General features: G+C 41.2%; 1 protein-coding gene across 2 annotated transcripts in view; it reads right to left on the reverse strand.

Annotated features, from left to right (window-relative positions):
- BRD7 (bromodomain containing 7) overlaps positions 1-24,382 on the reverse strand; it is a 38,776-nt gene extending 14,394 nt beyond the window's left edge. For both annotated transcript variants that reach the window (XM_054048821.1, XM_054048820.1), the window contains exons 1-11: positions 24,266-24,382; positions 21,809-22,017; positions 16,491-16,620; positions 15,975-16,032; positions 14,795-14,939; positions 11,646-11,756; positions 6,521-6,705; positions 4,980-5,103; positions 3,848-3,923; positions 2,614-2,721; positions 687-819 (exon numbers count right to left, since the gene is read on the reverse strand). In XM_054048821.1, coding sequence (XP_053904796.1) covers positions 687-819; positions 2,614-2,721; positions 3,848-3,923; positions 4,980-5,103; positions 6,521-6,705; positions 11,646-11,756; positions 14,795-14,939; positions 15,975-16,032; positions 16,491-16,620; positions 21,809-22,017; positions 24,266-24,314 — 1,328 coding nt within the window. In that variant the 5' untranslated portion in view covers positions 24,315-24,382. The remainder of the gene's footprint in view (positions 1-686; positions 820-2,613; positions 2,722-3,847; positions 3,924-4,979; positions 5,104-6,520; positions 6,706-11,645; positions 11,757-14,794; positions 14,940-15,974; positions 16,033-16,490; positions 16,621-21,808; positions 22,018-24,265) is intronic.
- Between the last annotated feature and the right edge of the window lie 1,979 nt (positions 24,383-26,361).

A 26,361-nucleotide genomic window follows, 5' to 3' on the forward strand; every position in this document is an offset into this window, starting at 1 on the left:
AAAATAGCACCAATTTTAAAAGGTAGAGTAGGTGGACTATGAGGAAGTACCAGAATCTTGTTTGGTTGTATTCAATATGCAAGACACAGCCTTAACCATAAAGATTTGACTACCACAGCTGTTTTATTCAAACTATTTCAGAAACTTTAATTTAAGATTAGTTTGCCTTACTTCTAAAGGTAAGCATACTAGATGAAATGGGATTTCTTCATCACAAAGAAAAATTCTGCTTTGAGGAAAAACTGAACATTATCTAATGAGTACAAGACAAATAGGATTAGATGCTGCAACTGCTACTGGTAGGGAAATAGGCAGGGGTGAAAGTGAGGCGGGACGGCATACTGGTAAGAAGCCGGTACGAGCCTGTACGCAGCCCATGTCAAAGCACTGCTTTTCGCCTCCCGTCAGCGGACCTTTTAAATCGCCACCGGGGGCAAGGTAGCAGCGTGGATGGGCTGGCTGGGGGAGGCTGACCCCCCCAGGCTCACCCCTTCCGCCTGAGGCCCAGCCCCTGGAACTGGTAAGAATTTATTATTACTTTCGCTCCTGGAAACAGGTGTATTTATTTTATCCTAGATATGCATAGATTACGATAAACAATCTTTAACAAAGTCTATACAAACTCTATTTACTCTCAAGATAACTTCAGTAATTGTCAAACTGGAATACAGCTCTTTGTTACTTACCTGAAACACTCTGGATTAGAATCTTCCCCGTACGTTGAATAGATTAAGTCAGAATCATCCTTGCTGATGTTTGCAAATGTGGAGTCATAGGCTGGAGCATAGGAACTGTAGGGACCATAATTCAAGTATACCACTGTTGAATAATACAAAATCACTAATTAGTCTTATCTTACATGTGCACAATATCAGATTCTAACATGAGGAGTAACATTCAGTGTTGTAAAGTTGTCCCAAACAGGGAACCTTTAAGCAATGCATTTCTTACAAGTTTTTACTAATTTGTTGTATCAATTTAATTCCAAGAGTTTCTTACATACAAACATTGTATCAACTATATCTGGTTAAAGCACTAGAAAATATACAGAAGTACAGTCCTGCACTGGCAGGGATACAGACTAGATGACTTAAAAGGGATTTTCCATCCCATTTCTTCGCTTTGTAGAAGTTATTTGGCTTCTATGTGATATAGTCCCTACATAAAGCTGAATTCCCCAAACATTAAGGGCATGATTTTCTAAAAAGCATGATGTAAATATGCATGCCATCACTGAGTGTGCACAAATCTGTATTTCCACGTAGATTTTAAGGCCAGAAGGGACCATCATGATCATCTAGTCTGAACTTGTATACACTGGAGGCCACAGAACCTTACTCACCCACTCCTGTAATAGACCCATAACCTCTGGCTGACTTACTGAAGTCCTCACATCATGGTTTAAAGACTTCAAGTTAGAGAGAATCCACCACTGACACTTGCAAGTGACCCATGCCCATGCTGTAGAGGAAGGTGAAAAACCCCCAGTGTCTTCCAATCTGATCCAGAGGAAAATTCCTTCCCAACCTCAAATATGGTGATCAGTTAAACTCTGAGCACGTGGGCAAAACCCACCAGCCAGACACCTGGGAAAGAATTTGTTGTAGTAACTCAGAGCCCTCCCCATCTAGTGTCCCATTACTGACCGCTGGAGATATTTGCTGCTATTAGTTGCAGATCGGCTACATGCCACTGTAGGCAGTCCCATCATACCATCCCCTCCATAAACTTATCAAGCTCAGTCTTGAAACAAGTTAGGTTTTTGCCCCCTTGCTCCCCTTGGAAGGCTGTTCCAGAACTTCACTCCTCTGATGGTTAGAAACCTTCGCCTAATTTCAAGTCTAAACTTGTTGATGGCTAGTTTATATCCATTTGTTCTTGTGTCCACACTGGTGCTTAACTTAAATAACTTCTCTCCCTCTCTGGCATTTATCCATCTGATATGATTGTTCTCTATAAAAAAAAAAAAAAAAAATCTCACCTCAGCCTCTGTTTGGTTAAGCTAAACAAGCCAAGCTCTTTGAGTCGCCTCGTAAGGTAGGTTTTCCATTCCTTGGATCATTCTAGTAGCCCTTCTCTGCACCTGTTCCAGTTTAAATTCATCTTTCTTAAAAATGGGAGACCAGAACTGCACACAGTATTCCACACGAGGTCTCACCGGTGCCTTGTATAATGGTACTAACACTTTCCTATCGCTAATGGAAATACCTTGCCTGATGCCTGCTAGGACTGCATTAGCCTTTTTCACAGCCACATCACATTGGCGGCTCATAGTCCCGTGATCAACCAATACACCCAGTACACATGAAAATGAACAACTGTGCCGACCTGACCATTTGCATCTGTGCATGTAAGTATGTACATTTTTGCATGTGCAGTTTAGAAAATATTTTAGATCTGCTTAAGTAGTTATTTGATAGATAATATGTGAAGGGGATATGTAATATTCTGCTTCAAAGAATAATTGAGAATACTATGATTTAGCTCTAACAGCTGCATAAAACCCAGTTCCAAGCTGTTTGGTTGGCGGTCATGAGGTTTAAATACCTAGCTTAGATGAGCTACTGCTGTTTTTAAGAGAATAAAGGTTTAAAGAAAATACGTAGCATTCACCTGGAGTAACTTTGTTCCTTTTGTCTTCCTTGAACCCCTGTAATGTATTAACTCCTGACTGTAGTCTTCCAGCTGTCATACCTAACTTCACAGGGCTGTAACCTGGTTCTACAATACAGCACATCACAAGACAGAAGTCACCAAGGAATAGTTAACAACATTAAACAGATGCAAAATGTCCAACTTAATATGGGAGTTCAGTGCACAAATTCTGTCAGTCTGCAATTTCCAAAGATTTAAGTTCAAACTATATAGATCACCTGATAGTTTTTTTTTTTGTTTTTTTTTTTGGGGGGGGGGTCTCAAAATTGCATTAGCTCCCTGTTTGATACACCACTGCAAAAATTTAAGTAAGACAGACCCAAATATGACCAGTCTCGGATTATGTATTTAATGTCAAATATGTTTAAACAAACATGAATATATTTACCAGTAATACTAGAAAGAGTTACTGGGTAAACAATTACCACCACCTTCCATGGAAAATTCATTGCTAATATAAAGTTCTTTCCCTCCTCCCCATGCTACACTATCTGAGATCATGTAAAAGAAGAATTCACATGGAATGTAACAGAACTTGGACCCCAATTCTTCATTCTTGACAAGTTCTGCTTGGTGCAGAAACCAGGGGAGGGGAAGGGACAGCTTTATGTCATCTTTATACTTCCTCCCGCTCTGGGGCTAGTCAGGGACTAGTGCAGCACTGGCACAAGTTGGGAATAGCCAACAACTCGATCCATGCCCCCTTTCAGCTGGAAATGCTCCCTAAACCACTTGGCAGGGAGGGGAATGGCACGGCACATCTAACGGCAGGTCTTCGCTATAGCGAGGATCGACGCTCTGAGATCAATCCACCCGCCAAATCAACTGCAGATCGCTCTCCAGTCAGTCCCTGTAACCTACCCCCGACGAGAAGAGTAAGGTAAGTAGACGGGAGATTTTCTCCCGTTGACGCCCCGCGGTGTAGACCCTGCGGTAACTTGACCTAAGGTACGTCGACTCCAGCTACATTATTCATGTAGCTAGAGTTGCGTAGCATAGGTAGACTTACTGTGGTAGTGTAGACATCCAAGGATTCCCTAATGGCTTGTTTCAGCAGCTTTGCAGCTCCTCTACACCAATGGAGACATACATACATATATATACGCATATATAATTAATTGGTGGCAGCTGAAGCACACACCAAGAGTGGGTCTAGCAATTGATAATTAACATGCTCAACAGACAAACATACCTCCTGCATTAGGGTCAAATGGATTAAGAAGTCCCAGTGTTGTTGTACCATCTGGTTTTCTTCTTTCAAACTCACACTGAAATCAAATTAATTTATTTAAAAACATTTGATTTTTACAAACAACTTTGGATTCATAATATCTGAACTGGTAGGAACTTAGTTTTTAAAAGTTTTATATGATATTATAGGGAAAAATTTCAGTGATGCAGGGAGGAGTATTAAGAAATCAGATTTGACCCACAAATGTAAATGTTACAGTAGCTTTGCTATTCTTATGCTTTTTCTTCAGTTGATACCTTCACAGCTGGCCTAAACCCAGGATATTCAATCATTTAAATGGTAAATGTCAAAATTCATCAGGCTTTTTTTAAAAAAAAAAAAGTCTACAATTTGTAATTCCTCCAGTTAACAAATTGTGAACATTTCTAATTTCATTATTAATAGGGCAAATAGAAATTATTGTGAAAGATTGAACAGATTTATTGTGTTAGATATGATTTAATATTCACCTGAAAAAGAGCTCTGTAGAGCTCAAAAGTTTTTCTCCTTCATCAACAAGGTACAAGGGAATAATATATCTAGGAGGCTGCATTCAAATATTTGGTCTCAAATGAAATGGGCCTGTTTGTGTTAGTCTAGTGTTTTTAACACCTGTCTGCAGCACAAGATCCCTGTATCATTGGATACAGTTAGTAGTCTTTCTTTAGAATGGACTATTCTGAAACAATAGTTTTTGCATGCTATGGTTAAAATGTTTTGAGGTTCTGCACTGTACCATTTACTATAAACTTCAAGTGACTCAAAGTTTAAACTTTGATTAAAACTGTTTCTACCAGTATTGCATGACTGAGCTCTAAAATTCATTCAAAATTTTATTTCAACTGAAGTCAAGAAGTGTAAAGGCCTACAGTAGAGATCTTATTTAGTTCAAGTTCAGTAAATATTCAGCTAAAAAGTACTTTTTTCAACTTCCTGTGTTTAAAATGTTAGATCTGAATCAAGATTAAACACGAGTAAAACTCAATGCAAATTATAACATTGTTACACCCAGAATTTCAAATGCTACACGATGTTAAATGGGTATTTCCCAAAGAGTAAACAAACTGGTTTCCAAATCCACCCAACTGTTCACCTGACTGTTCACAAGTCTTCTTGTTAACTTTCCTCCAGATTCTCTAATGATACGATCAATCTGCTCCTGTTCCCTTTCTAAGTTGTTATTCCTTAATTTTTCTTCAAGTAGATCTTTGTCTTTCCTGCAAATAAAGACAGTTTCTCACATTATCTGCCTTAAACTAGCAAAGTCACTGAATCACAAGTATTGGCAAAGGTTCAGTGGAGTGAGTCTCATGTGTCAGACTATTACACCATCGGTTTAGAATGTCAAGTATCTGGTACGTACAAACGAATTCAGTATGAGCAGGTTTAAGAAGGAGAAAATATGCATTGGAAAGCTGTGTCTATAAGTAAAGATGGCTGGTAATTTTTTGCCAAAATGTTTTTTTCACTTAAAAACGCCAGTACATCAAAACTGAAACTGTTTGCAGGAAAGGGTCCGTTTTGACACATTTTCCATCTTGAAAAAATTGAAAAGGTTCAAAATTGTCTAAGTGGCCCATTTTGACATTTTCAAAATGAGAAATGTTAGGAGTTTGGTTTGGATTGAATTACTTTGTTCTGAAATTGAATTTATATTAAAAAAGTTAAGAAGAGTCAGAATTGAAACAAAATGTTTTGATTGATCCAAAATGGATTTTTTTTTTTCAGGTTGTTGGACTGTAAAAAATGTTGAGATTGACTTTGTTGTGATTCAGGATGGAAAATTTTCGAAATCTCAAATTCTTGCTGGATGGGAATACTTTTTCCTGCCCAGCTCTATCTATAAGCCGGAGAGTGAACTTATACAAATAATTTGGTTCTCTGTGTGCTAGTCTCTCTACAGCTGTCTTCACACATGGGTTTCTCCAGTTAGAGATTTGTCAGTTTGGGCCATTGCCGTGTTTTACACTTGCATTCCCATAAACTAAAAAGAATAGTTTTGGTACATTTATTACAACAGTTTAAACTCTGATTTGCTGGAGCTATGTTGTCATATCTTGAGTACCAACATTCAGAAGAACGAAGCCACTGCTTGGCAAATATTTTGAAGTATTTGAGGATATTTCAATATAGCAGAACTGCTGTTGTTACACGCACTCTCTTCAGCGTTTAAGACATATCTGACAGCAAAAATAGCTAGTAGTTGCCAGCTGAAATTCTCAATAGACTACATTTTGTAAAGTTCATCAAAACATTGAAAAGTCATATTTGCCAGCTTGCACCAAACTGGCATTACTTAAGTGAGAACAATTACACAGACACACAAAAAAACCTGCAAAAAAATCTTGAAATTAGTTAGTCTTGGTGCAGAATTACCCTGATAATGCAAAATGAAGACCTTTTATAAAATGAAAAAAATACATTCATTATTATTTTGGCCAAAGGAAAGGGCTAGAAGAAAAAGAAATGGAGGAAAAAAACAAAAGCAATTTCCAGGAGTCTAGGAATCAGAGTTTCTTGGTGCATAAACAGTGCCAGAAATGCAACAGTCCATGTCCACTGATGTCTAAAAGCACTTTCTTTCAATGGAATTAGAGAGGATAACTTTAAATTATTACTTAAACAATACTTTACTTTTTATGCTCCTTGTTGGGCGTTTTGAATGCTTTGATGTCAGCTTCCATAGATTCTTCTTTGTCTTTCCCAAGAAGATTGTCATCCTCACCATTTGGCTGTAATTCCATCTTATCTTTTTGCTTTCTGCTTTGCTGCAGGTCTGCCATGAAATCTATACTCTGTTTTAGGCTCTGTATTCTCTCCTAAAAATAAGGAGATGTTTTCATTTCACATCTACAATTAACTCTTTCATAACTTGTTCACAAAGATTTAAGTTAAATACTTTTCTTTCAACACTATCAACTAGAAAAGACAACTTGGGTCATTAGATGGTCAATAGATTAATATGGACACTATGTTTAATAGGTGATCTGGCAACAGTACTGAAGCATGATACTTAAAATAATGGAGTGAGACTCAATTCCAGTATAGCATTCAGTAGAGAAATATTACATTTTCACTAATTTACATGGGATCCATATAATGAAAAACATGGAAAAAGGGGTCAAGAGGAAATGTATACTTAAGTGATATCGCTGTTTACAGATGGCTGCAATTCTAGTAGCCACAAAAAGTTATCAGCTATAACAAAGTAACGCCTGTGGCCAGTTACATTTTATGTCAAGGTGTTTCTTTAAAATAAATAAAATAGCACTCTTAACATTGACTATTATCATTATGTAGTGTTAGCAACTAGCCAAGAGCAGGTCTACACTAGAAAGTTTTACTGGCATAGTTGTGTTGGTTAGGAATATGGGGGGGGAAAAACCACCACCATCCCTAACAAACATAGCTGTGCTATGCTGGCAAAAGCCCTAGTGTAAATGCAGTTATAAAGAAGTTATTTTGCTGATATAGCTTATTCTGAGTGGGGAACTGGTTTAAGCTATTGAAGTAAGAGTTCTGTGTCTCCATTTTGGGACGATAGGCATGACTATACAGCTCTTCTAATATATCTATACTCACAAACCCTTTTAAGTGTAGACAAGGCCTAAGACATTAAACATTCCGTGCATCATTAAAATAAACTGTCAGCTTAGTTCAGCATGGAGAAACCATCTTAAACATAGCTTAACCTTTTGCATATGAATCAAAAGCAGGATGTGTTTATTTTTTTTTAAACAAGTTAATTTTGCAGGAATTTATGAAAGAAAACACAGTGAAGAAGCTGCTGTTTAATGAACTCCTGAACATGTAGAGGATGTTCTTATATGTAATGTTATGTTTTGTTATAAAGTAGCATATTTTTATTAGTTCCATCCAAGAAACCAACCAAGAATTGTTACAGCCTTCAGAAAAATAAAATGATTCCACTCTCCCCACCCAACTATTTATGGGAATGTGGAACATTCTCCCAATCTCCAAGGTGAACATTAAAGCAATAAAATGTACATGTTGTGCAGTTATGTCACTATAGCTTGAGTGTAACAGCTGGGTTTTGTAGACAAAGGGAAAGGGGATTTTTAGCAGTGACACATTTTGATGTTTCTATTTCCCTCTCATTGCTAAGAGCTGCAACAAGAACAGAGCAATTTTTCTTTTTAAATTTTAAGTAAGCTGATGAATCCTTCCCGAGCAGGGTCAAGAAGGAGAAAACAAAGTAATGCAGGAAGGGCCAGGCTCTTGAGCAAGAAAGTAATTGACAGCATTATTAAATTAAAAAATTGAAAACAACGAAGAGAGTAGAATCAGCCACAGAAAGAAAAAGATTGCATAAAGGTGTTGAATTTCCTGGCTTTTGTTTGTTTCTCATCTTTAAACTTTTTGTTGCTGTATACTGGAAATCATAGATTATCTAGGTTGGAAGGGACCTCAGGAGGTCCTCTAGTCCAACCCCCTGCTCAAAGCAGGACTAATCACCAGACAGATTTTTGCCCCAGATCCCTAAATGCCCCCCCCCCCCCCCCCGCCAAAGGATTGAACTCACAACCCTGAGTTTAGCAGGCCAATGCTCAAACCACAGAGCTTTCCCTCCCCCCAAAATCATAGTTTGTTCAGAGCAAAACAAATGTAGTGACTTAACAGATGTACCATAAAACAGGTTTTAATCAGTTTATATTTAAGAAAATCTCAAAGTAGAATTTTTCTATCACTATTCCTTTAAGAAGCAATGTTATCCAGTGGATAGGGCACTAGACTAAGACTCAGGAAACCTACCACTGACCTGGTGTGACCTCAGGCAAATAACATCACCGCTTTGTGCCACTGTCTCCTATCCTACCCTTGGTTTATTTTGTCTATTAGACTGTAGACTCTTTAGGACAAGGACTGTTATTTTGTGTTTGTAAAGAATCCAGCAGAATGGTTCTCTGGTCTAGTGTGGAACCGATAGGCACCACTGTAAAACAAAACTTACTTTAGATACCTACAATTTGTAAAGCACTAAAATGATCTAATACTAAACTGAAAGCACAAAGGTTATACTATTATTAATGTTCTTTGTAGACTATTTTAATTTATATCAGTACAGATTTCTGTACTCCTATATTTAAGGAACATACCATCTGATCCATCTCTAATGTATCTGATACTGGATTTAATGTCTTAATTTTTCATAGCTCCTAGTGACAAGGGTGCAAAAAAAGCAACTCCTCCTTCCTATTTATAAGTTAAAGGGTGTGTTTATATTGTAATGTCAACCCTTCCCCTCCCCAAGATTTTAGCAAAGGGTAGGTGGTCTGAGTGCAAATGGTACAAGGAAATACCAGGGTAGGGATAGAGGGAAAGCAATTGTAGAGGTGTTGGCACATTTTGGGGAAGGAACAATGGAAAGTTTTTTTTAAAGTTTATTTTGCTTCTTACATCTCAAAATTTTGTTTAGAGCAGTGGTTCTCAAGTTGTGGGTTGGAACTCCAAAGTGGGTCGTGATCCCATTTTAATAGGGTCGCCAGGGCTGGCTTAGACTTGCTGGGGCTCGGGACCAGAGCCGAAGCCTGAGTGCTTCAGCCCTGGGAAGCGAGGCTCAGGTTATAGGCCCCCTGCCTGGGGCTGAAGCCCTTGGGCTTTGGCCTCCTCACCCAGGTCAGTGGGGCTCAGGCAGGGTCAGGCTTCGGTCCCCTCTCCTGGGGTCGTGTAGTAATTTTTGTTGTCAGAAGGGGGTCGCAGTGCAATGAAGTTTGAGGACCTGGTTTAGAGCAATCTGCAGAAATTTCAAATTGTTTCACTGGATCCTGTGAAAAACATTATTTCTAGCTCTCTCATCTTGTCTCCCACAAAATTATTGGTTAAAAGGGATATGTTACCATCACTAATGATGCTGTTTGACAGCCTTTCTCCCCTTCCATATCCTAACCAGTAGTGTCTGAATTTCTCTCCTGTCATGCTGCTTGTTGTCTCCCTGTCTTATCTCACTTTTATTCTTTATTCCCCCTTTTTTTGAAAGAAGCAAATAGCATTTTACATTGAAAGGCTACAGAGGAGAACCTGCGTGATTCTAACTGATTTCCTTTTGTGGTCACCTTTATATGTAAACAGCAAATGTACCAAAGTGCTATTTTGGTTGCTGACATGAGATCTGAGGGAGGAAGGGCAACACTGTAGCTAGAGTAACTGCAAGATCCCATGTACTGTAGAAAACAAAGTATGAAATATTATCAATAGTTAAAAATCAAATACATGTAGAGCGCCCTCTGCTGTAAATAAAGAATTCTCTCCTTTAATATGTATCAAGTTCAAGTTAATGGGTTGATATTTATTTTTTTATGAAAAAGATAGTGCACTTGTCAAATTAATGCCCATTGTAAATTAGAAGGGACAATCAGTATCTCAGCACAAATGGTTTCAGAGTGTTTAAAATTTTTCATTCCTCTTTTACAGTGGTAAGTAGCTTTCAGTGGCTTTGGGAACTCTGTATTCTTCTAAATATAAAAGTGAATTAGATACAAAGCAAAATAGCTTTTCCTAACTATTTGATATGCAATGCACTTTGTCCTTTATTATATGTAATACAGAAGTATAAACAGGGGAGTAGGGAGATAACTTTACCTCTGTATTGGTACTGCTGAGATTGATACTAGAATACTATACACTTCTGGTTTCCCCGTTTTAAAAAAAGGATGTTGAAAAAAAAGAAGGTAAAGAAGAGAGCCACAAAAATGATTAGAGAGCTGGAGAAAATGCCTAATAGTGAGACTTGAAAAGCTAAATCTGTTTACCTTAAAAAAAAAAAAAAAAAGTGACTTGGTTATAGTGTATAAGTACTTTCCCAGGGAGAAAACACTGATTACTAAGGGCTCGTGGAGAAAGCACTACAAAAACTAGTGGCAGGAAGCTGAAGCCAGACAAATTTAAATTGGAAATAAGGCACAAATTTTTAACAGTGGGGGTGATTGACTACTGGAACAAACTACCCAGGAGAATGTTGGATTTTCCATTTCTTGGAGTCTTCAAATCAAGACTGGATGCCTTTCTGGAAGTTATGCTTTAGTCAAACATAAGTTATTGGGCTTAATACAGGAATAACCCGGTGAAACTTAATGGCCTGTGATACACAGGAGATCAGATTAAATGATGTTATAGTCCTTTCTGGCCTTAAACTCTAAGAAAATGGATCCCATATATTTCACAGCAAAAGCAAGCCTTCTCACTAAGTTCTGACCAATGAAATCAACATTTTTCCAGTATTTAGTTTTTGTGTTCCATAGACAAATTCCCTACAATTGGAGTGGCTTATAAGAGAATAGTAAACCGTTTTCACTAAAAAGTTATAATGAAGAAAATATGTCAAAGAAATACTATGGTTCCTTCCGCACTGTATCAGGCCCCAAATGACAAACCTTACATCCCTTTACAATATTATTCTAGTCCATCTTGAAAAGAAAGTGTGAGGATGTTCATGCAACTGTTAAAGTACAAAAAAACCTTCACTCTTTCAATACACTTAACATCCATATATCTCAATGTGCTTTATAAAAGATAGTAAGTATAGTTTCACCACTTTACACATGTGAAGATAGGTCAGTAATAAACCAGAAATAGAACCCAGGTCTTAACTACGAGTCCAGAGCCCTATCCACTACTCCTTAATGTTACTAATTTATTATACGAAAAACCAAATAAATCAGATTGAGTGCAGCCTGTTGTTTCTCAATTAAATAAATAAAAAACCCAAACTAAACAAAATTTTATTTAAATTTTTCATTACCTGGCTAAGTATTTTCATCCCTGAGTGCAGTAGTTTCTTTGCAGCTTTATAATAAATAGTCTCTGGTTTGTTGTAGATCATGGCATTAGTGCACATCAATCTGAAGTTGTCCTGTTCAAAAAAAATGAATGAATTTTGAACGAGAGTTAAGTTAGATCATACAGGATGCTATACTAAAATAATTGGCTGCAATACAAGTGGTGTCTTGAGCTGAAGGTAACAAACAAACAGCTTCAAAAAAAGCCTGTTGCAATTTCAAAGATGTTTAAGTAATTAAATATTAAAAATACCTCTACCGCGATATAACGCTGCCCTCGGGAGCCAAAAAAATCTTATCGTGTTATAGGTGAAACCACGTTATATCGAACTTACTTTGATCTGCCGGAGTGTGCAGCCCTGGCCGCCCCCCTTCCCCCCCGAGCACTGCTTTACTGCGTTATATTCGAATTCGTGTTATATTGGGTCGCGTTACATCGGGGTAAAGGTCAAACTTTTCAGAACATATGGATAAATTGTCTAGATCCATATGTTGACACCTACATAAGCAGTCTGATATGAGATTTGTTGGGTGCTCGGGACTTCCGAAAAAAATCAGGCCATTTATTTAAGTACTTATCGATGTAGGTCTCCATTTTAAAAAATCTTGGCTCAAATCCTTAAAACAAAGTTTTAAAATATATAAATATACTTGACTGAACTGCACTTAGTCATTAAGGTGTCAGTTGTGTCTCATTGGTATTTTAATACGAAAAAGAAATACAGAATCCTAAGCTTAGCAAAGGATATCCAAAAGACTAACAGAAAGGATGAACTATATTAGACTTTCTCTACATAGATGCGCTAGACCTCCCATTCAACCATCTACACAGAATGTCAAAGTTGAAAAGAAAACTGAAGTTTTGGCACAAAATATCTTCCACTATGAATCAGTGCAGTTATGTGTGAAAGGCGAAGAACCCAGAAAGGCAGGGAGAAATAGATTCTGTAGATCTGTGTGCCAGACTAATCTGAAGCAGCTGAAACAACAAAGGAATGTTTTCTTCAGCTTCAAAGCTCCGAGTGAGAACATATATTTGGAAAAAAAATTAAAAGTTAACAGTAATCCAGATATTAGCTGCACAAATTGCAAACATGTTATAGTTAGAAATTGCAATTGAGGGCCCCATTTAAACCCAGACAGGCAGGTGAAGGGCTACAGAGTATTTCTTCTTACCAGCGAGCAAATTGTTTGTTTATTAAAGAGATTGCTTTGGTATTCTACGCCATTACAAAAGTAAAACACATTATGCTACATTGAAAGTGATACTGATTCTGCCTATATTGTTTCCACATCCTGATGAATAAAAAATGTTTTATAGCCTCAAAGTTTTCCAGGAAAGGGCCACAAACTAGAAAGTTAGCAGATCTTAAAGGTGACACGTAGCTCAGAGTTTTGGAACCCAAGCTCGCATTCCTCATTCACCCTAAACTGCTGGGAGTTTTGGTGTGCATGGAATACACAATCATGCCCTGAGGGCTCAATTTTGTCAAATTTAGCTTCTATGACTTTTGGCTCCTGAAAAATAATTATGCTTCTTCAGAGGAAATCCTCTTTGGCATGAACGAGAGCCCTGAAGAGACATCATAGCACTGCAACCCCTTCCCTAGAGATGGGTTCAACTTTATTCACCCCAATTATGTCAGAGTTATGGCTGTTATCTGTCCCAGGTGTTTTGGATCATTGATATTCTTTGGGGGTGATCCTATGTCCCACAAGCGATTATTCTGGGACATTTACAAATGCCCAATTTACTCTGAGAATCCATGAAATATCAGTATGTCAATGTGACCCCCGAGTTTAACATGAACTGTCAGAAATAGCATTTAACCAATTTCTTGATAATAGTGAATTCCACTTAGCACGAGCTCCCCATATATAGCAGCAAAAGGGCAGGTTCTTCCCTAACTCACTAGACATCTTCAAAGGCACCAAGGCCTGCAGATTGGAGCTCATCTCTTCTTGAGATGACAGGTTTGTTCTTGAGGCCAAAGCAATTTGACAGACATTTGACTACCTCTTTATTATTAATGGGAAGGTAAAGGCAATGCCAGGCATAGACAGCTTTCCCTGGAGATCATACGGTTGTACTTGTCAGACAGAAAACTGCAGTAAAAAGGCCATATGTGTATTATGTTTTTCTTTTAAAGACTTGCCATTTCGGGGGTGGGGTGGGGAGGAGAGTGGGAAATCTGATGGAGTGGTAACAGGTAGGCAAGGATGACAAGTTCATTCATCTCAATCCTTACATTTTCTGGTTATATGCAGTCCATTGTCTTTATTTCAGAATAAAACTGCAAAATTTACATCAAATAGAATGGTTTTCTACTGACTTGCATGTTGTGTTGTTTAAGAGTATAACAGGGCTTTAGAGTGGAGCTGCAGGTTTTTGCCTGGAGCTGGAGCGGAGCCGGAGCACAGCTCCAAAGCCCTGGTATAAGACTATATTTTGGGCTGAGACAAGGTGGGTGATTTAATATCTTTTATTGGAGCAACTTCTGTTGGAGAGAGAGAGAAACTTTCGAGCCACACGAGTTCTTCAGTTTTGGTACTCTAATTACCTTTCCCCAATAAAAGATATTACCTCACGTCCTCTCTCTAATATCCTGGGACCAACATGGCTATAACTACATTACATATTTTGGGTTCTAGAGGAACTATAAATATTTAACCCAATTAGCACAATTCTGAAAATTCACTGGGTTACATCCTACAAGCAAGCAGTAGACACAGAAGGGAAAAAAAGTCCACTCAGACCAACAGGCAATCATTCATGAAATTGGATTCCAGTTATACCATATTAAAATACATATAACTTGTTTATCCATCGTATTCTAACCAATACTATACATATTTGTTTTTGCCATCCAGTTTATTTTTTGAAAACAGGAAGTGTAATTTCTTTTTTATTTTCAGAACTTGTTTGCTTACGAGGTCAACAGAAAATATTGCTAAAGCCACGTGCTGATTTCTGCCAATTTCATATATTCATAGAATATGAACATTTAAGGAAATGTGAATAAAACGGAATAATCCGTACAATGCAATTGCTCGTATCTCCATGTGTCATCATTTAATCCCTCTCTGTAGCAAAAATATAACTTATAAGCACCTTTAATTCTTCTATGGATTGGTAGCCATTGTTCTTGATCTTCTCTTTCATGGTACTAAAATCCATTGGGTGTTTAATGATCATGGAATAGCCCGGAGCAATAAAGTCAGTCACAGGAAATGAAAAGAAAGCATTTGGATCCTTTCTGTTAAGATATGAAAAGATGTGTTCTTTATATTTTATTTTTAAAACAAAACATATTGAGCCTGGAATTAAATAGAAGAGAAGACTAAGTTAGATATACTGTATATCTAACTCTGAGTTTGGAAGAGTGGGAGAGAACCTGAGAATGTAGGGTGATTAACAAAGCTAGTTCTTTAACCTGATACCCCGTCATCTTCATATTTGTATGCCAGGCACAGACAGTGAACCTCTCTCCCAAATTCAGAGTTAGATGGAGAAGGCTTAAATTAAGAGGATTTATGCTTGATTTGGTCCTTCCTGCAAAATTGTAACCCCCCCAAAAAACAAAACCCACCACCTGGGAATCTGAATCTTTTATTCAAAAGATGCTCACTGTATGCTTTAGAAAGTTATTAATTTGTATGTGCATTTACCTTTTTACTTTAAAGATTAAGAGACTACACAAATTCATATTCAGTTAAATGAGGTTGCAATTTTGACAGAATGCTAATTAAAAATTCTTGCAGTTCTCTGAAAGCAAATAAAATATTTTATGACATACAAGAGACACATTTGTGTTGAGTTCAGCATATTTGCCATGCTGTTTCCTTTTAATAGTCTTTAAAACTTAATAATTGGAGGTATTAAAAGAAAATGCAAGTCTGAGGAGAAATTACTAAGCACTATGACATTGTGCTATTGGTAGTTAAGTTTATAAAATAGCCCTGTAAGTTCCCCTCACTTCTGATTTGTATGCAGCTGTAACCCTAGATTGCATAGGTAATATTACCAACAAAAAGAGGTGCACTGTCAATTTATGTCTTCTTTATAGAATATCCTACAAATTGCCAATGAAAGCAAATAAAATGCTGACATTTGAATGCTTGACAATTTGTAGTTCTGCTGCTGCTGCCAGGCAAAATATTTATCAAGCACTTTAAAATTGACCAAGCTTGTTAATAGGCCACATAGCTTAAAAATTTTCAAAGCTACTATACCCTTTAGCAACTAATGTTTTGAATTTCCATTTCATAGTCCTGATAGAGCAAGTACTCACCTCTGCAGCTGTCTAACGAGTTGATTCAAAGCTTCTTGAAGTGGTGTTTGTTCCACTTCTGGGGGAGAAAAAGTAAAATGGGGAAAAAGGAAACTACAAAAAAATTGAAACCCCCCATCCCAAGATTATCACATGATTTTACAAAACTGCTGTACATTAGAGCATTCTGTCAAATATTAATTTTACTGCCCTAAATGCACTGCAAACAGAGTAGGGGGTAACCCTTCTAATTTGCCTTATTAAACATCATAGCGATGCCTGTATACAAGCAACGAGCCTCATTTTGAAAACGCCACCATAGTAACAGTATTTCAAAGTTCAGCTATTTTTTGGATAGTATCAAAGGTCAAGTCATTTGATATGAAGATAAGAGCAGGTAAAACATTCTCAATTCAAGAAAATTGGACTTCACTAATGCTAAATACTGGCCACCTTTTACAGGACATTATTTTTAAGGAACCAATTTCAGCTTTTAGAGCATCTCAACAAAACCAATTAATTCTTAATGATTTCTACCTTCTTGTTTTGCTAAACTACTCGCCAGTGGTTTCTCTGGTGGCAATTCCAGTCTCACAGGAGTCTGACATTTCAGTTCTCTTTCTCCCTCGCTTTCAGCATGTTCCCGATCTCGCTTCTTTTTATCTTCCTAGAAAGAGAAAGATAAGCAATTTCAGTGATGCTGTAGAAACTGCATTATTGTTGGCTAACTAATGCTTGGTTCAGATTACTTTAGACAGGAAACAAAGCACAGGAATGCCAAGATTTCACATTTCTAAAGGCACTGTCTCCACCTACTGGAAGACAGTAATTCAGATAGCAGAATTACTCTATCATTTAAAGAGTCTTTTTACATGGTATTTGTGATAGAACTGAGATTTTTAGAGTGACAGGAGCAACTTCATACACAGAGAATTCTCCCCAGGGTAACCCCACAAAAAACAACCAAACCTTTAAAGCTAAGATTAATGTTAAGAATACATGTAAACTTTTGGGAAAACAACACACTAGTTCATTAAAAGCCATTAGAAAGCCAGAAAATTGAGTATTAGTTACACTCAACCCCCCAGCAACCTTAAATCTGCTTCCATTTCAGTATCACCTGTGCAATCACGCATATCTGGTTACTTGTCTATTTGAATTCCACAGTTTGGCAACTAACATTTTCTAATACTATGAATCCAGTCCTCTGATCACCTGTGCAAGGTAAGGGTAAAGTGAAACTGGAGTAACTTTTGGATATGGGGTAGAGCCCTTCAGCGGGACTGGGATTCTGTGGGTTCCATAAGACTTCCTGCCATAATAGCATGAGTGGGTAAAATGTAATTTGTTGCGGGCGGGATTGGGTGGGGGAAAAAAACAAACAAACAAAAAAACCCCCCACAAAACAAAACCCCACCGACTGCAGTAATTTGCGAGAAAACACTAAATCTCTCATCGGTTTACCACATAAAAATTGTGTCTGAATTCTGTTTATATTAAACTGTAGGGTTTTTGGGTTTTGGTTTTGGTTTTTTTGGTTTTTTTTAGCAGCATGGGGGAAATGGCTCTCTTTTGTGAGATCTAAGATTTTTGTGGTTGGGAGCAGGATAAAAATGCAAGAAACAATGTGGGAGTGGGTACTGCAGGGTAGGACAGAAGCATCATGTCAAAGAAATGGACTTCAATGCGGCAAAGTATCTTCAATTTAGTTCATCAGCACCTGCAGCTCATTCTGTTGAAATTACTTTATTTTGATCTTAAATTCTATAATTCAAGAATTTAGGTAGATCAGTTGGTCTCAAGTGTTTCTCTACTGGTACCCAAAAGAATAGGGCTAAGATGTGAACTGCCCCTTGCCCTTATAGCCAGGATCCCTCCCACCAACTTAACAAAAACGGCACGGCAGGATGCTTGACAACAAAGAGGATGCGGGGCTTTGTATTAATTTATGAACACTAAATATGCTATGCTACATGACTGCCAGATTGCTGTAAGGGAGTTGTTTTTTTTGTCTAAGGAGTTAAGTAAAAAGGTTAGTAGGAAAAACAAGCAGGAAATGAAACAATGACTAAAGAAAAGAAACCTAAGAGGAAAACTACCTAAATGTCCTCAAGGCAACAAAGGCTGGACTATAAATTGGCTATTAATTGCCTAGCTGGCTCCCACAAGATTAAAAGGCTTATTTTGCCAGGGGTGGGTGACTAAGATCAAAAGGACACCAAACAGTTAAAACATTTTCTAGACAGGGAGGGGGTAAGTTGTCCGGGGATGTCAACAGGGACACAGAAAGAGAATATGTAGAGGGAGTATGAAGAAGTTGGATCTATGTGGCTAACATCGGGGGACGGTAAACTCTAGGTACAGAGACTTGTAGATAGACCATTTTGTTGTTTTAAAATCCTCGTTCTCTTATACTGTGAAATGATCTTACTGGGAAGATTAAACAATACTGCGTTTTGAAAAGACCGTACGGTCACTCTCTATAAACCACTGACCACAGGCCCCGGAGGGCTGAACTGCAGTCCTGAACCTAAGCGGGGCCTGCTGAGGTAATCATGGTTAATATGCAGGGGTCTAGAATTCAAATCCTGATCTAAGAATGGGGGAAATCTCATGATTTCACCCCAAGAGAGATGGAAACTTGAGGCTTGTCACCGGTGATGGAGCACTGACCTAGAGAGGGGATAGCATTGCAGCTTGCCCTATACCATGACAGATAGGGCAGCTGACCCCTGTAGTGGAAAGCTAGAGAGCAAGAGGAAAGTATAAGCAGATTCCAGCAGAGCAAAGAGACAAAACAAAATATTGGTTCCCTGGCTGCAACAAAATGGCAAATTCTGTGGCTACAGAACTGCAGTTGACAGGGTCTTGATTAAGATGAATGATGCAGTTCACTTCTCTATCTACACTATGAAATTAGGTTGATTTTTAGAAATCGATTTTATAATGTCGATTGCGTATGCCCCCACTAAGCGCATTAAGTCGGCGGAGTGCATCCTCACTACCGTGGCTAGTGTCGACTTACGGAGCGGTGCACTGTGGGTAGCTATCCCACAGTCTCTGCCGCCCATTGGAATTCTGGGTTAAGCTCCCAATGCCTGATGGGACAAAAACATTGTCGCTGGTGGTTTTGGGTACATGTCGTCAGTCGCCCCTCCCGCTGTGAAAGCAACGGCAGGTAATCATTTCGCACCTTTTTTCCCCGTGAAGATGCTATACCATGGCAAGCATGGAGCCCACTCAGCTCACCGTCACCTTTGCTGTTGTGGGCAAGTCTACTGTGGGGGCTGCTGTGATCCAAGTAGCCAATGCAATCATTGACATTCTGTTATCAAGAGTAGAGACTCTGGGAAATGTGCGGGCCTTTTTAGATTTTAGGTGCATCATATTCCTGTCCTTTGTCGTTGGTGAAGAAGTCTCTCAGCCGTACATTCCAGTCCGGTCGGTGCTGTAGCACCCCATAGCATTTCTGTGGTTGACACATGTAACAGCTCCAGGGCTGAGGTACCTTGCCCTACCAGGACCTCCAAGCATTTCACACAGAAGCACCTGCAGCAGCTGGCATTGCTACACAGCAGCAGCTCCTTGCCTTCGCAGCAGACGGTGCAGTAGGACTGGTACCCGTCCTTCTCAGACATGTAGCTTGGCCGGGGGTTCTGGAAACGTCTTCCCTGCCCGGCTCCTAGCAACCACCAGGGCATGGTGTACGGCTCCACCGCTTCCCCTGCAACTCTGCTCTCTTCTCTTCTTTAAGTTTCATCTCATGGAGATTCAGTCCTACCTGGAATATCATGCGAGCTGGAGGCTTCTGCCTCAGGCTGCTCTCCCAGCTGGCAGCACCATGCAGTCGCACCTATGCCAGTCTACCCCTTGCTCCTATGGCTCATGAAGCCTGGACTAGTAAGGAGCAGTTCAACTATAGGCTGAGCAAGTGCAGAATGGTGGTAGATTGTGCCTTTGGACTTTAAAAGCTCGCTGGTGCTGTTGATCAGACCTCAGCGCAACCAACATTCCCATTGTTATTGCTGCTTGCTGTGTGCTCCATAATATTTGTGAGAGTAAGGGGGAGACGTTTATGGCGGGGTGGGAGGTTGAGGCAAATTGCCTGGCATCCGATTTTGAGCAGCCAGACACCAGGGCAATTAGAAGAGCACAGTAAGGCATGCTGTACATCAGAGAGGTTTTGAAAACCAGTTTCATGACTGGCCAGGCTTCGGTGTGACAGCTGTGTGTGTTTCTTCTTGATGCAAACCCGCCCCCTTTGTTGATTTTAATTCACTGTAAGCCAACCACCCTCCCAAATAAAGTAACTATTGTTTTGAAACCATGCATTCTTTCTTTATTAATTAAAAAAAAAAAATGAGATAATGGACAAGGTAGCCCAGGTGGGGTGGGGGAGGAGGGAAGGACAAGGCCACATTTTTAGTGTGGCTACAATAAGCAATCAAACTGTTTGAATGAGAGCTTTCTGGTGCTTGGGCCATCCTCTGGAGTGGAGTGGCTGCATGCCCAGAGTCTCCCCTCCCCATGTTCTTGGGTGTCTGGGTGAGGTGGCTATGGAACACGGGGAGGAGGGTAGGCAGTTATACAGTGGATGCAGCGGGGGTCTGTGCTCGTTGGCTTTCCTGCAGCTCCAACAGACGCTTCATCGTGTCCATTTGTTCCCCCATTAGCCTCAGCATCATGTCCTGCCTCCGCTCTTCGCGCTCACTTAATTCTTTCCTGGCCTCTGCCACTGAATGCCTCCATGCATTAAGCTGTGCCCTATCAGTGCGGGAGGACTGCATGAGCTTGAAAAACATGTCATTGCGAGTGTATTTTTTTCGCCTTCTAATCTGTGATAATCTCAGGGACGAAGATGATAGGGGAAGTGTAGAAACATTCTATGCTCTACGATCCTGGGGGGATTGCATGGTCACCTGTGCTGCTGAGTTCGCCATGCTGACCAAACAGGAAATTAAATTCAAAAGTTCCCAGGGCTTTTCCTGTGTCTCTAGCTAGTGCATCGAAGTTCAAAGTGCTGTCCAGAGTGGTCACAATGGAGCACTCTGGGATAGCTCCTGGAGGCCAATACCATCAATTTGCGTCTGCACTAGCCCAAATTTGACCCAGCAAGGTCGATTTTAGCGCTACTCCCCTCGTCAGGGAGGAGTACAGAAGTCAATTTTAAGAGCTCTTTAGGTCGACGGAACGGGGTTGGTTGTGTGGACGCAGTCATTTTTAAATTGACCTAACACGGCTAAATTGGACCTAACCCTGTAGACCAGGCCTTAGAGTGATTGTTTCAGGCTGTCGGCAGATTCAGACAGGCATACATTTATCAGTTTACACACTGTTCATATTTTCTATATTGTCTACAACTATAGGGGCTAAAAAACTTTTAAAGGCATAAAGACTTGACCTTTCAGGCTGAGTACCCCTAGAAGAGATGGTATTTTCCCTCGTTTACGAAATGTATAGTTTAATAAGGTCTTTATATTGCTTTGGATTTACTCATTAAATGGAAGTGAACAAAAAATCATTCTGTGTTTCATTGTTATTATGCTAGACAATATTTTAATGATTATGAGAAAAATAATTTACTATATCCAAGACTCACATTTTTCTGATCTAACTAGTTTGGGGGTGGGAGGGCAAATCAGCAAAACATTAATGTTTTGAAATATAAATTACTCAGATTGAAGCATACATTCACTTTTGTCCAAATTACTAGTAATCTAGAGGGCCTGATCCTAAAATCTCCCAAAACTGGCAAGTCATTTCATGATTTAACTGTTCTCTTACACCTTACTGACTTAGTTATTTGGGCAAGGTGAAGATTTTAGCACTAAAGTACATAATGTAACAGTAGCTACCTTTACTTTTCTCTTTCTTTTTTCTTTTTCCTCTCCAGGAATCTGTTTTTCTCCTTTCTTTCTCTTTTTCCTTTTCCTGTCTTTGTGTTTTTCATGTTCAGTTTTGTCTTCGTAGAGGCTTGAATCATGTCCTGAGCTTCCAGTAGAGAGTTCAGTGACTTCATTTCCTCCGACTTTTAGTACCAGCTTTAAGGGTTTTTCTACATATTCTTAAAGCATCAATGAAATGAGAAATATGATTAAAGCATAGAAAACAGAGAACATACTTAGTCAATTTGCATAGTGTTCCAATATTTATTTCTGACATTACAAAACTACTCCTGAACAAGTCTATAATTAATCAACATGAAATTACAATTAGAATCTGTCAAATTCAGTATATGGACCAAGGCTAATCAAAGCTCATGTCCAATGGCTTCTATGAGAATCAGTTTACACCAGGAATGACCTCCCCTCCACCCAGTATTGCACAGCTGTCTAAGTCATTGTGGATGTTTTCCCCTTTCCCATACTCACTAGGTGTGGTTACTGACAAAGGCAAACTAGATCCCGGGGAACAGATGGTCAGATCGGTTTGGTAAATCTGGCACTCCTACCAGTCTTTATTAAAATTATTACATTTCATACAAATTAGGCCAAATCAAAAATAGTTCCAGATAAAACTTACTACAGTGTTTTAAAATAGAATCATTGTCCTGAGTCTAAATCTAAGTCCACTGAAGTCCAAGGGCAGACCTCCCATCAATTTCAATTAGAGTGAAGGCACTTAGGCCCAGATCAAAAGTAGTCAGGCACCTCTCAGACCTTATTTCCAAGTGGTTTTCTTTCCTATCTCTTCAGTGTGAGTCTCTACAACTAAGGGTATGTCTAATTTAGGTTATGTCTCCACTGCGCACCCTACAGTGGCACAGTGCGGCTACAGCAGTGCCACTGTAAGGTACGCACCGTAGCCGCTCTTTGTCAGCAGGAGAGAGCTCTCCTGACAACAAAATAAAACCAACTGCAAGGAGGGTTAGTAGCTTTGTTGGAGGGAGAGCGTCTTTTCCTTGGTAAAACTTTTGTTGGTCGGGGTGTGTTTTTTCACACCTCTGACAGAAGTTTTACTGATGAAAGTATGGTGTAGGCGTAGCCTTAAAATGCTACAGTGATGCAGCTGCTTCAGCAGAGACATTACCTACCACTGTAGTGCTTAGGCACAGACACAACCTACACCAATGGGGAAAGGGGGGGGAGGAAGAGGGTTCTCTCGCTGGTGTAGGTAATCCACCTCCCCAAGCAGCACTAACTAGGTCAATGGAAGAAAGTTTTTGTATTGTCCCAATTCAATGCCCACTGTATGACCTTCCAAAAAGGTTATGATGTACATGCTATCAACCTGGGCAGGTAACTAACTTCCTATGTCGCAGAACAACTTGGTGGCATAAACAATCTGCTCCGTAACAAAACCAGGCCATCTACGCTTTTCAGCTGTCTAACCTAATACACAACACATGAATAGTCTTTTCCCGATATTTCTTCAAAGCCCTTTAACACAAATCCAGACCTTTTGAGCCCAGCCCAGCCCAGCCACCCAGAGCGAAGAGGCACTGAACTCAGGACATGAAATGTATCTGCAATGTGGAGCCTCAATGAATCCACTGACCATAAAGAACAGAACCGCCACCGCAGTCTCTCCCCCCTCTCAAAAACACTCCCCCACCTCCCCTTTTACTACCCCACCAATTTCCCCATTTCTCCCTCAAACAAACTCCCCATTTCCCTTCCCAACTTACTATCCCTCCGCCACACACTCCCCATCCCCCCCACAAACCCACTCCCCATCTCCCCTCCCCCAGTTACTCCCCCCCATCTCCCCCCCCCAAACAAACTCCCCATTTCCCTTCCCAACTTACTATCCCTCCGCCACACACTCCCCATCCCCCCCACAAACCCACTCCCCATCTCCCCTCCCCCAGTTACTCCCCTCCATCTCCCCCCCCCAAACAAACTCCCCATTTCCTTTCCCAACTTACTATCCCTCCGACACACACTCCCCATCTCCCCACTACAAACCATCTCCCCTCCCCCAGCTACTCCCCACAAACCCACTCCCCATCTCCCCTCCCCCAGCTACTCCCCACAAACCCACTCCCCATCTCCCCTCCCCCAGTTACTCCCCCCCATCTCCCCTCCCCCAGCTACTCCCCACAAACCCACTCCCCATCTCCCCTCCCCCAGCTACTCCCCACAAACCCACTCCCCATCTCCCCTCCCCCAGTTACTCCCCCCCATCTCCCCTCCCCCAGCTACTCCCCACAAACCCACTCCCCATCTCCCCTCCCCCAGCTACTCCCCCCCATCTCCCCTCCCCCAGCTACTCCCCACAAACCCACTCCCCATCTCCCCTCCCCCTACGAACCCCTTAGACGCCCCCAGCCTCTCTCGCTCTCCGGCCCCCGGAGCCAGGCGGCGCGTCACCTTCATACGGGTGCTTGTCGGACTTGTGCTTCTTGTGCTTCTTGCCCATGGCGCCCCGCGGCCGACCCAGCGCCCGCTCCCCAGCCAGCTCCTTCCGTCACCCCGGGGACGCGGCCGAGCCCGCCCGCGCGCACGCGCGGCAAGAGGGTAGCCGTCAGCGGAGAGCCTGCCAGCGACCGTGAGCGGCGCCCCCTGGCGGCCGCAGGGCGCAGCGCCCTCCCCGTGCTCTGTACGCTCCGCCCGCCCCGGCGCGCTCGGCCCAGCTGCTGCGGTGGGTGGGAGGCAGCGGATCCCGCCGGCTCTGGGGTGCACTCCCGTTTGAAGGGGGAGGTAGTAGGCGGGCCCTGGCGTAGGAGGGGTAGGGCACGTCTCTGCCAGGGCACAGACAGGGTGAGCGATCAGCGCCCATCCAGTGCCTTTTGGCTGGCTGCTTTACAAAGGGCTGGTCTGTGCACCAGTAAAGTAGAGCGACCCCTGTGGCTCCCACGTGTGAAAAATCCACCGAGTTAAGCCGACCTCAGTCCCCATGTAGACAGCACTAGGGCGATGGAAGAATTCTTCTGTCAACATAGCTGCTGCGCCTCGGGCAGAGCCGTCCCTTGGGTATGGCGAATCAGGGGTACAGGGAATCGGGGGGACTTCCCCTGCCTCTGGGCTTTGGAGGTGGGGGGAGAGGCGGGCAAGCAGCAGGCAGGGGGGAGGCAAGGAGGAGTCCCCTACCAGAACCTCCCTCTCCCCTCAGTGCCTCCTGTCTGCAGCACCTTTGCCTCCCTCCCAGCGCCTACTGCCTGCCACGGATCAGATGTTTTGCAGCGCCAGGAGGCACTGGGCCGGGGGACGGGGAGGAGCGAGGGCACAACGTGCTCTGGGGAGGGGACGGAACTGGGCGGGGAAGGGGCAGGAAGAAGCAGGTTGGAGGTGGAGCCCTGTGGGAAGGGATGGAGTGGGGGTGGGGCCTGGGCAGAGGCAGGGGGAGCAGTCTCAGGCAGATGGGTGACGATTAGGGTGACCAGACAGCAAATGTGAAAAATCGGGACAGGGGGTGGTGAGTAATAGGATGCTATATAAGAAAAAGACCCAAAACTCAGGACTGTCCCTATAAAATCAGGACATCTGGCCACCCTAGTGACGAATTTCTAATGTCTCAGGCAGTGCACCCCCCCTAGGGACAGCCCTTGTCTCGGGGAGGTGGATTAACTATGCCAAGCGGAGAGAACCCCTGCTGTTGCCACTGGTACCGTCTACACTGCAGCTGTGCCGCTGTAGTAAACAAGCCCGAAGTGTGACTTGGCTCCTGTCAACATTTATCTATGTGCTGAAATTACACAGGTGAGTATTCCCAGTGAACTCCAGACCATCAGCAGACAGGTCTAGCTGCTCATACGAGTTCTACAGTGTCCGTTTCTTCAGTGATTCCTAATTCCTACTCCTGTCTCTCTTTTTGCTGTTCCTCTCCCCAAAAGATTATAAGGTTCTTCTCTGAGCTTTTCCCTTCTACAGTACTTTCTTTTATTGCTGTTGGCATTTCACCCTGTCATAGATCCCGCACATGCTGCCACCATATCTGTGTTGCTGGATCTACTCTCCAGTGCCACCTGGAATTTGAGTTATGCAAGATACAGGGAGGTGATCATAAAGGTGTTGCTAAGAAATGGATTCTGTTCCACCAGGAAAAAAACTTTCATTCTGAACATCACAAACTGGTCCTATTAATTCTTGTCAGATTTGTTAGCGCATGTGCAACTTTTTATAGACAAAAGGATGATTTATTTTGATTTTAATTAGACATCTGTGGGTGCGTGACAAAGCGCCAGCAAATAGTTAATTTTTAAAGCCTGCAGCTCTGAGGAGTTATAAGGTAACAATCCTGGCCAGAGCCAATGAGAATTTGGTTGGATGATGTGATACTTTTGTGTTTCACTGGCTAGATTTGTTGTTATTCAATATTCTACCAGGAGAATTGTGTGGGTGGGGGCCTGGAATAAACCACAACTTCCCTGCTTGATCTTATTCCAGTAGTTTGAAATTTAGCTCTAATAAAAGCAGTTGTTTTTCTAATTCACATCTGGACTTTTTAATACTCTTATTACAAACAC

The sequence above is a fragment of the Malaclemys terrapin genome, chromosome 14 (assembly GCF_027887155.1).
Source record: "Malaclemys terrapin pileata isolate rMalTer1 chromosome 14, rMalTer1.hap1, whole genome shotgun sequence".
NCBI lineage: Eukaryota > Metazoa > Chordata > Testudines > Emydidae > Malaclemys > Malaclemys terrapin.